At 38.1% G+C, this 11702-nt stretch overlaps 1 protein-coding gene and 1 long non-coding RNA gene across 3 annotated transcripts; one reads left to right on the top strand and one right to left on the bottom strand.

Annotated features, from left to right (window-relative positions):
* The first annotated feature begins 3571 nt into the window (after window positions 1-3571).
* Window positions 3572-10926, top strand: nts (neurotensin). 2 transcript variants are annotated; one of them, XM_081607698.1, is made up of 4 exons: window positions 3572-4206; window positions 5728-5789; window positions 9269-9517; window positions 10387-10926. In XM_081607698.1, the coding sequence occupies exons 1-4, from the start codon at window positions 4146-4148 to the stop codon at window positions 10528-10530; spliced, it is 516 nt and encodes a 171-aa protein (XP_081463824.1). In that variant the 5' UTR covers window positions 3572-4145; the 3' UTR covers window positions 10531-10926. The 2 variants fall into 2 exon arrangements, with proteins under 2 accessions (XP_081463824.1, XP_008409093.1); XM_008410871.3 differs by having other exon boundaries at window positions 3576-4206; window positions 9302-9517.
* Window positions 4127-9262, bottom strand: LOC103465749 (uncharacterized). The gene is made up of 3 exons (XR_014087794.1): window positions 8944-9262; window positions 7493-7735; window positions 4127-4259 (listed from the first exon to the last, which is right to left on the bottom strand). It is a non-coding gene; the product is annotated as an uncharacterized LOC103465749 (long non-coding RNA).
* Window positions 10927-11702: the final 776 nt, after the last annotated feature.

The following is an 11702-nucleotide window of genomic DNA, read 5'->3' as shown; positions in this document are numbered from 1 at the left end:
CGAAAACATCTTATTTATCTTATTTTGTTTCTTTGACATTTTTAAGCTTAACCAGTCCAGCTTGTAAAGAAATTGCCGAGACACGGGATAGGACACAGAGTACGGTGTCACATGAACACACGAACAAACTGCTTCTCTTCCGGCTCCGTATCCACTACATTTAAAATAAACCCAAAGAAATGTCTCATATGTCCTAGGAGGCATATTTTTCCTGCCCATATTTTTAACAGTTGTACTTGATGAGCTCCACTTGTCATCAGCTGTTAGACCCAAACATGTAAAACCCAGAAACAGCCCCAGACCCTTTGATTTCTCATTTTTGCTTATTTGTATTCCAAATAGCCCTGAGACGGACTGGTGACCTGTCCAGGTGACCTGTCCAGGTGACCCCGCCTCTGGAGAGGCACCAGCAACCCTCCTGACCCCACTGAGGGACAAGGGTATAAAGAAAATGGATGGATGTATTCCAAATACTGAATATGTATTTTTTGTTTCAACAAGTTACCATACATCTTGTTTGTGTTTCTTTAATCATTTTTGCCAAAACGTTTTCTGAGATGAATGACATTTTTTTTAACCAACTGATGCCTTAGGATCAGATTGTTTTGCATAATTTTATACCTGAATCAAAATGTATAACAGAGCAAAATTATATGAATTAAAGGGTCTAGATTAGATTTTTCTCTTGTACTGGTTTGAATTTTCACTTGATTTTACAGAAATGAATAAAAAAAAAAAACTAATGCATTGGGTTAAAGTGTGTTACATGTAACCGTCTCTCTTAAACATCGTTTGTTTTTAAGCAACCCTGCGTTGTAATTTGTTGGTAAATATAAAGAAATTAATTTATTTGAACAGAAGTAAAAACTCAGTATCAGTTTAAAGCAATGGTAGGCGGAGCCAAGAGTGGTGGGACTGTGATGTGATGCAGATCTCTTTCATAAGTTCATCATTAGAATTTTCAGCCATTGTTTACATCCAGATTTACCATGTTTGGTGCAGAATTATAAAGTTTCTGTAACATTACATCTAGGAATATTAGAATGATTAAATAAATAATCAAAGTTAAATCAAATCAGAATAATTCTTAGAATAGGTTCGACTGCTGGAGGAAGTGGCAATTTGTAAAAACACACAGACAACCAAATGGTGCAAAACTAGTGAAATGTATTCATATTTAAAATATATACATACAGGTTATTCAAAACGGTTAAAGTCCAGAATGTTTTCCTTTGTCCAAGGAGTTCAGTTTCTTGCTGCTGATGAATGAAATAATGAAAAAGAAAATAATCCAGTTCCCTTCTTTGTGGTCCAGTCCAGAGTGAAGATTGTTGGGCTGAATGTCTCCTACCAGTTTGGAAGAAGTTGATAGGTTGTGGTGTTTCTGTGATCCGCTGTTTGGGTTAGCTCGCCAGTCAGGACGCTATGGTAACAGACAATCTAGGACTGAACCTAGATCCAGAATCCTGGAATGGGAATCTGGAACAGAACCTGCCTGTACAAAACAGGCTTGAATGACCAATTCCACATGTACATGTCTTTCAAATTACTGCAGCAAAATGAGTTTACATGACATTAGTTAAACTCATGCAAATACTCAGGCATTTCATTTTACACAATGATAGTGTTTTATAATTGAAATATTGTCAGTTTAAATGTTTCAGTGTTCATACTGACCGAGTTCAACAATAGATGGGAGGCTAGTGCTAGCATGCTAGCTCACAAACAAACAAACAAACAAACAAACAAACAAACAAACAAACAAACAAACAAACAAAACATTCACCTGTTCCCACTTGACAAACCGTGTGCTCTCTAGAACGTTTGGCTAAACAATCGCACGTCTGCAGATTAAAAGTCATACGAGTGAACGATGGCACAATAGACATTTGATAAAGACTTTAAACACAAACCAGAAACCAACCTGCACTCCAGCGTCTGACAGCGTCTCCTACCCAGGAAGCTGTTCATCAGCCATGTAAGCAGCAGCTGTCATGTGACTTTAAAACCCCGCGAGAACAGTGTGTTGTTTTGTTCTCGCTTGGTTTATTTTGTGCTGAATAAATTAAGGAAAGGAGGATTTTATTTTTTAAATAAATCTTTAAGTAAAATAAATAAATAAAACTGAATCTAACAAAAATGAAAAAATGATCCTGGTTACATTTCTCTCTCATAAATGACGCAAAGGTTTGAAGACGATCAAATGCGTATTTGCTGTACCATATATGGAACTGACGCAAATCAGATTTTTTGGGGCTGAAAAGATCAGAATTTGGCCGTCCAGACTGGTCAAAGGGGCAAAAAAAGTAGGTTTGGGTCTCATTTACCTGACGTGTGAAGATGCTATTCACGTATTCTGGTTCCTGTTTGCTATTTTCTTTGTACTAGTCTTGAGTGTTTTCCAATTATGAGTAATCTTTACACCACAGAATGATGATGTTTAAATGACTAGGGAAGCCCTTTAGTGCCTAGATCAATTAGCAGCAGCAGCAGCAGTGTGTTAACACACACCCCAAAGGCTCCAGAGCAATAAAACACAAAGCCACTGCTGCTACAGAGCTGCTGTAACACAACCAGGCCTGTCACAATGACATATTTTGCTGGATGATAAATCTATCGTCCCAGAACCTATTGCGATAAACGATAATATTGTTGCTTTGAGATCATTTTCAAGTAATATAATGATGATAATAATAATAATAATAATAATAATAATAATAATAATAATAATAATAATAATAATAATAGTAAATAATAATACAATTACACACTCTCAAAGATCAAGAAACTTTAAATTCTAACTAACATTTAACACTGGATGTGGCAGGCATTTTAAATATTCAAACTAAGCAAATAAAACAAATAAAATTAGCACTAAAATTTGAGTGAAGGAATTTTGCACCAGACTGTTTGTTGTACAGTCTTTGGTAAAAGAGGTAAAAGAGAGAGAGCTACAAGAAAAACAATCATCCAAATGGAAATGATCTAACTCGTTTTAACTGATCATGCCATTAATTGATTTATTGTTTATTTTGACAGGCTGCACCGATTGCAGTTTTCTGACCGATCACCTATCTTTAAAAAGTCTGACCTGCCAGTTGCAATTTTGGCTGATATGGTTTTTTGGGGGGTCAGGGGGGGTTGTCTGAAATCTCATTAAATATAGGAAGAAAGTTGCTAAGTTGCCAACATGGGTTGACTAAAACGTGCAGACATGAGCTGGTGGGCGGGGCTAACAGGCCTCTCACTGGAGAGCAGCAGGAGCCAGTGGCTGATTTTTAGATCTTTGTCGAGGTAGAAAAGATCGGCTTCACAAGCAACTATCGGCTGATCACAGATCCCCCAAAATTAGGAAAATCAAAGTTGATAAATCTGCCGGCCGATTCTTGGTGCACCCCTAATCTATTAGCACTTAAAAAAGTGCTAAGGATATTGTACGTTTTTACGCATTTATAGAGAAAATGTTGTAATTGGAAAAAAGTCTATGAACTTTTCTAACAAGCTGACTGAATTATTACGTGAATCCCTGAGTGATGAGTGAAGCATTTCACAGACACTGGCCCAGAGCTGCCTGATCAACTTGTTTCAAACTCGTCCGGTAATTAACAGAGAACAATGCTTTGTGCTTTATTTTGTATATATATTTTTTTCAAACGGTGACAGAAACGGTGATCTGTGCGTCACCCTCCACCACTCAGAGACCAACGTACAGCTAACCTCTTCCACTGAAGATGTAAAAAACCAAAAATCTGCCGAGCAGTGACGCAAAAACCTTTCTGCCCCGTGATGCCAGAGTGACGACCGGCGAGACGCAGCAACGTGAGTGGAGGGAGACGATCTGGAGGGGCCGGGGGAGGGGGGAAGAGACCCACGCTCTGACATCACACGGGCTCTTATATACGGAGGGAATGGAGCCCACCGCACTTCACATCCAACCAGGAAGCTCTGACAACCATCTCAGACCTTGAGGAGGAAAAAAGAAGGGGGAAAAAAAAGAAGCAGCAGCATCGTCTCCATAAATTCGTCTCCAGCCTCTTCAGTCGCGCTCTGACCCTTAACCTTATGGACTAGGCTCGTCCTCAGGTCAACTCCTCACTGCGGAAGCCCCCCTTTTGTTTCACACCTTTTCTCATTTTGTCGTCAAGATGCAGGCGCAGTTGGCTTGTGTGCTCCTCCTCTGTTTCCCATGCGGCGCGCTCTGCACAGGTAAGCAGCAGGCATCGCTCAGCGGGTCCCATTCTCCTCTGTCGTTTCATCTGCTGGACCAAAAAGTCACAAAATGGATGTTTTCTCCCCGGGTTCACGTGATTTAGAGCGTTCAACAGGTGCATGGTTTCAGAAAGTTTATGCAACATCAGATGCTTTTCAAGACGAATCGTGTTTGCTGAAAAGTTGAATTAATTTGACAAGTGTTTAAGAATTTGCTATTTGGAAAAAAAATGTGTTATTTAAGTTAAACCTCAAGGAAACATTCAAATGTCTGCAGTTCAGTTTTCCTTTGAAATTTGTGTGTGGAAAATTAGATAAATCCACACTGATAAAATAAACTGTAACCAATAAATAAAAAGAAAAAAACTAAATTATTAGATTTGTGAAATTACTTTCAAAGATGACTTTACGTAAATAAATGTAATTTCCACTTCTATTATTTTACATTTACAGCAACAAGTAAGATTTCCCATTTCATAACTTATTAATCAAATGAAAGAACTCAAAAGCATAATATTTATTAAAATTTCTTATTTCAACATCCAAAATAAATAAATTATTTATTTTAAAGACCTAAAACTTTAAGTAAATTAATAATTTCTGAGCTTCTGTCATTATTATGAACAAACAGGTTTTTGATTGTTCCCACTGGGAGAAGAGTCATGACTTATAAATTATAAACAAGTCATTTTGTTTATTAAAAATAACATTTAATTGTAATTAGTTTGTGATTAGGCATCAAACATCTGTGAAATTTTGATAAAGACTTAAATTTAGCAGAGATTCAAACCTTTTCTCTTATTAACTTATATGTTTTGGAGGCAAAATTTTCATGGGGTTATGAGATAAAAAAAATTGAATCATGCATAATTTTCTTTCTACTTCAAATTGTTTATCACTTCGTGTTGGTTTTCTACATTAAATTCCAATGAAACATATTTGTGTTTGTGGTCTTAATGTGACAAAATATGGAAAAGTTCAAAAGAGTATGAATACTTTTGTGAGCCACTGTATCAGCTGGCTAAATCCTAGACGTTGCTACCCAACCAGCTAAATCTGGACACAATTTACTACCAAACTCTTGAGAACACCAGCTCACTTCTCATCAACATGTTTCTGTAAGATTTGCTACCAAAATGAAGCAGTTTGAGCGTTATTTAACATTACATTTAAGGACTAATATCCTGAATTAACACGATTCTAGTGAGTAATGTTGCTAATGCTTCAAAATCCAGTTTTGTAGTGTAATCTGAATATTTTGCTTTAACCTAGACATTCATAAATGAGCTTTTTCCTAAATATTTTATGTATCGGCCCTGATGAAGCAGCTGGACATGAAATTGATATAAACTGAATCACCTGCCGGAACACTGATGTCGCCTTCAGCCTTGTTAAACTGTTGTCAAGATACATTAACTTCCTCAACAAGGAAAAAAGCTCTCATTATTGAAAACACTCCTGTCTTGTAACACTCTCCCCTGCTGGCTGGATGGTTTTCTGATCCTGTTTCTCTGTCAGATGTAGAGCAGGAGCAGCGAGCGCTCGCTGAGGAGCTCCTCACCAGCCTCTTCACCTCTAAGGTACGTTCTCTTTCTTCTTTTTTTTTTTTACCCCTGCAGCATCAGAGAGCCGGTCTCCAAAAAGCACCGGGTGTTTTTAGTGACCTCCCACCTTCACCCGCACGGGCCGACCAGGTGTCCTCTCATAAAAATCTGCAGTGGAAACCCCCACCCCACCTACTTGTGTTCAGGCTGAGTGGGTGGAAAATAATCAATCTAAAGAGGGCACCGACGGCCCCTGGTGTACTGTGGAATAAAAATGTTCTCGTCCACACAGTCAAAAAATCCACTGATTGGGAAAGAGAAGAAAAGGTGAAAAGTGAATCACTTGTTGCTTTTGGACTTTTATCACATTATCTTGATCATTAAAGGTGTGTGATACTGCATATTTTGGTAAATACACGGACAGTATCGCCAATACTGATACTGATACATTTATTATTTCAATTTGATATATCGTCAAACTTCGGACCTATAGGCGTTTTTGAGTTTTTTTCTTTAAATTATTTCATTGAAGCCTGAGAGATCATTTCAACAAAGTTTGTAGGTGTCTAATAAAATAAAAATAAAATGTAAATATCGATCTTACACGATAGTATCAATACCAATACCGATACTGATAGTATTATTTTTTGCTAAAGTTGAATAAATCATCAAACTGCTGATGCTTCTGTGCTTGAATTATTTTCGGACAAGCCAGGACTGAATTTGCACAAAGTCTATAAGTGTCTACAAAATAATTTAATGACATATTAACATGACAAACTGAATCAATAGAAAAACAAACAAAATTTTTTTTTTCCTAAATAAAATGCAAAAATCAAAACAAATTTTTATTTCCATTGAGTTGGGGAAACTTACAATACTAAAATAAAATTTCAAGAGGGAATCTGAACTTAAAGCATTGATCTTACCACACTAGTATCAATTCGATTCTGATGATATTTTTTATTATTTTAGTTTAATATATCATCAAATTTTTTAATTATAGGTGTTTTTCCGATTTTTGTTTTTATTTAAACCTCGAGCAGAATTTGGACAAAGTTCATAGGTGTCTACAAAACAATGTCATTGCACACTAACATGATAAACGATTGAAATAGCAAACAATTTTGTGCACATTTTTTCCTAAATAAGGTACTACTTTTGAGGTAGCACTGAGAAGCCACAATACGAAAAGAAAATAGCATTTCAAGAGGGAATCTGAAACTAAAGCATCGATCGTATCACTTTAATAACGGTCCGATGCTGATATCAGCTTGGTATCGAAATTACCAATATTTTGGATCGATTCGCCCATCTGTAACGATCATATCCAGTCAATAAAAGAATAACTCTTTAAGAGAGGAAGTGTAAAGACGCAGAGACTGGCTAATGGGATTCAGATGGAGCTGACAGCTTCCTAACGACATCACATCCTGCTCCTTTTCTCTGCCTGATAAACAACCGGGCCGCTCGCACGGAGACGTGACGGTGACAAATCAGCTGTGTGATTCATTGCTGCCGATGCTCGGCACTCGCTCAGGGGTGATGATCGTGATTCCAAGTTGTCGGATGACTGATAGAGCGCTCAAGAAACTGGAAGGAGAACCAGCATAAAGAGAGGATGCTGTCACTCTCCATTTGAACGATATTGGTGATCATTCAGACTGAATAACCCGCTGATGAGATACAAGAGGCAGTCTCTTATCAGAATGTGTCACTGTAATACAGAATGCGCTTACCTTAGACTGACTTGTCTTCCATTGACCTCGGTTCGTCGTCTTTCGTAGGTTTCCATTGTTGAAATGACGATATTTGTTGTGGCTGCCCTTCAAAAAGAAAGCAATAAAGAAAATGTCTTAACAACACATGGCCTCATAGGGCCATGCATGTGTCTGTACATTTAACTAACCTGGAGCTGTGTAAGTCTTTGATTGATTTCCAAATGTCGGCAGCTCATTGTTTCTTTGAGAGCTCTTTATCTCCTACTTAGCAAATAGAAACATCCCAATGTAACAAATTAACGTCCTACCAATAAAACAAAACTAAACTAATAGAACTTTTTTTTGTTGTGCAACTCATCTGCACAGTGGTTAATGGACGAGTTGTTAGCATGCATTTAACATTTCTCAATCTGGATGTTATTTACCTACTACAACCTGCAAAGCTACATCCAAGTCAAAGGATAAAGTTTAACAGTTTGTGATGTTACTAAAATGTTAATAATTAAAAACTAAAGTCAAACTTTTACATCTGACTTAAAATGTTATCACGATATTTTGTGGTACTATTGTGATAACGATAAGTGTCTTTTGTGTGTTTTTTTTTTTAGTTATGACTGCATAGCACAGCGATCAACGTCCAATAAACACAAATACTGCTAATAAAAAGCATTCCTATTTTTCAATTAGTTTCTTAAAGACACAATTTAAATAAAGATGTGGGATTTACTAAACTAAAAAAAGTAACTGCATTAAGTCATATTTGCGAATTCATTGATGTTTATTGAGGCTCTCATGAAACAGAGGAGAAAGTTAACGTGTTAAGCAAGGTCGTCACTTTTGGGACTAAAGCAAAATCGTCATTACAATAAATCCAAATTCTTATCATGATAAACAAATAAACAATATTATAAATGCGTACTGCTATCTGTGGCCTTTATAGTGCATATATAGTTATATATAAACCAGAATTATAGAACTTTGGTTAAGAGAAACTCAGGTTGCTAGCATGTTTAGCTTTACAATTAGCATAGTTGCTACTAGCGTGTTCTACTAGTTTGTTCTTCACTACTTTGGTTCTTTACTACTACTATTTTTCAATCATTTATTAATAGTACTTCATAAAATTACCTAGTTTAATCCTTCTCAGTTACATCAAAATAAAACATAAGAACTGCTTTATGGTTAAGGCTTGCTAGTAAGTCTGATTCTGTTGCACATGTCAAATGTGAATCACAACTGACACAATATATTGTTAGAATTTAGCTATTACAACATTAAACTTTCAAATTATTGTGCTTGATTAAAAATTCAACTACATTAAGTCTTAAATATCTTTCTAACGTCCTTTCATAGAAATTCTCAGAGAACTTCAGCTCATTTTGCACCTTTAACCTTTCACCAGGTTTCAGGATCTTTAAAATACATCAGACATGAGGTGGGATGAGTTTGAAAGAGTTTAACATACTTACCACCAAAAGTGTCTATTTTGTTGACTTTAAGCCAGTTTGTGCATTTGTCGGTGTCCTCTGGACATAGAGGGTTAGGGTAACAAGAGGCAGCATGACGGAAATTCTAACAAGAACATTGGATTACTCTGCATTAGGCTGATTCTATTTTTACCTTAATCTGATTTGTAAAACTTCTTATTACTCAAAGTTTCTTTTATTTTGTCTGACTGTTTCAACTTCAACGCGGACATCCTACGCTCCAAACCCGGATCTAATTATGCTGTCAGCTTTTGAAAGTGAATCCCTTTCCATCGTATCCACAATTCAATGAAGATCCCGGTCCCAGCCGACCGCCCCCGTTCTTCTCTGTCTGTTACAGATGAAACACAATAGGCAGACTGCCCCCTTCTGGCACGTATCGTTGACCAACCTGTGCCGGCTGATGGGCGGCCTGCGGCAGGAGGCGTGGAGCGGCGAGCAGGAGGAGGAAGAGGAGGCAGAGGCTTCCGAGCTGAGGGAAGGGAGCCTCCCGCTGCTGGAAGAGCTGTACAGCCTCCAACACATCTGCAGAGCGCTGCAGAGCCGGGAGGAGAGGGTGAGAGGCACACACACACACATACACACGCACACACACACACACACACACACACACACACACACACACACACACACACACACACACACACACACACACACACACGCACACACACACGCACCACACATCTCAACACAGACACATCTGCGCAAAATCAACATCTTAAGTCATTTGAGTGTATTTCAATGTAAAACTCAAGGTAACCTACTTTGTTTTCCTTCTGGATTCGGCATTTGGACGGTTCTCCATTTTGGCAGCTGTGCAGGGACGTGTCTACATCAGGTTATAGAGGGTGGGGGTCAGATGGGGGCCTCTGATAGATTACTTTTGAGATCGACCTTTTCACAGATTATGTGTCTAATATTACGCTATCAGAAATCATCACAACATTGTGATCGTTTTAACAAATATGTAAAAAAAAAAAAAAAAAAAAGTTACAGTGCAGCTTTAACAGCCAAAAACCCCCCATCACTGACCGAATAACTAACCCAACTAATCCAATAAGTCTGTTTTAGCTGATATAAAATCCCCTGAACACACAACGACACACCGTCCTTCTGACACACATTCAGACACAAACACACACTTTTGTAAACAGCTAACTGTACCCACTTGTAAACACACCTCTCACTCCCTCTTCTCCCACATCCTCCATCATCCTCCTCTCAAAGAGCTTTCCTCCCTGTTTTTTATTCTTGAAACGTTAACACAGCTCCGGCAGATTAACACCTGTTTCACCATGCATGAACGTGCAGAGCAAGTACACTCCTCTAATCACAGTGAACGCTGGCTCAGCATCACATTACACTGCCTCTGAGCAACAAAACCCATGTCCTCTCCCCCCATCTCTCCTCCTCTGCTCCTCACAGCTACTCCGAGACTCGGTGGAATATTCAGAGGAGAACGGCGACGCGCCGCTGAAACGAAAATCCCCGTACATCCTGAAGAGGCAAGCCGCCCACAACGCCAAGTCGCGGAGGCCTTACATCTTAAAGCGGAGCTCGGTTTACTGACGCCCGTCGCTCGTTCCGTCTGCGTGTGGCTGCAGAGTTTGTTCGTTTTTTGGTTTTGTTTTTTTTCTCCAGTAAGAACCTGCGATTGTACGTCCAGCGCTGAGGCCTGTCGTTATGCTGCTGCTGACAATAAAACAACTGAAGCATCGTACACATTGTGTTTTCTCTGAGGATCCGTATTCATTCATCTGTTCCTCCACTGCAACGTAAAAGATTGTTCTATGTTTTTAAAGCGATTGAAGGATTGCTAATGAAAGGCTAGCCTGACCTGGATGTTTGTGCTCTTGTTCAATGCGATCCACAGCAAACACGAACACGGTATCTTTATTTGTCTCGGTCTTGTTTGTGTGAGGCTTGTTTCGTCACTGCAGAGAATAAAAACCCAACAGACTTCTATGTTAGTCCGTTCTTGTATGAATCTGATGCAAGTCGTCTGGATGCAGGAGTATCAAAAGATGGACAAACACATTGTTGGTTTTATGATCTCTACAAGTCTTCTGACGTTTGTCTACCAGCTTTTTACATCTACAGACTTGACGTTTTCACACATTTTTCTTTTTCTAAATAGCCAAAGTCTTATTGAATTGAGAGTATCTTTGAATGGAAATTTGTCTTGCCACAGATTTTCATTAGGAATTTGTTCAGTATTTTAAAACATGATTATGCTTCAGTTAAACTGCCGGTGTATTCACACTAGGTCCAGACCAGAATCAGACTTTTATCTTTTTGTTTGGTGCTGTCTGCTTTCGCCTGTGGTGTAGCGCACGTCCGCTAATCTGCTAACAGCAAAGCTACTTCTTCATTTGGCAAAATTGCCAATCTTTGAAAACATTTTGCACTTAGCTAACCACCACATGAGTCTAAGGCGATAATTTACTTGTCTGTTTGCTTTCAGCTGAATAAAGTTCTACATCTTCTTTAAAGTTTTGATGATCGACTGTTAAAAGTTCTTCAAGTTCATATTCATCCTCTTGTTTTGAAGTGCGTGAAGACCATTTCCTCTCCTCACTCTCTTTTTAACCCACAAACAAACAAGAAACATAAAGGAACAGAAGAACAAGATACAAACATAAAAATAATATCTTGGGGGATTACAGAATATGTAAATTATATTGCAAAAATTTTATTTATCTTTCAACGGCAGATATAATTTGAATTAAAGTCAGTGTTTT

This window comes from Poecilia reticulata, chromosome 6 (assembly GCF_904066995.2).
Source record: "Poecilia reticulata chromosome 6, P_reticulata-male-v2, whole genome shotgun sequence".
NCBI classification, from domain to species: Eukaryota; Metazoa; Chordata; class Actinopteri; order Cyprinodontiformes; family Poeciliidae; genus Poecilia; species Poecilia reticulata.
The sequence above is the reverse complement of the archived record's forward strand: the minus strand, read 5'-3'. Positions and strand labels throughout refer to the sequence as shown.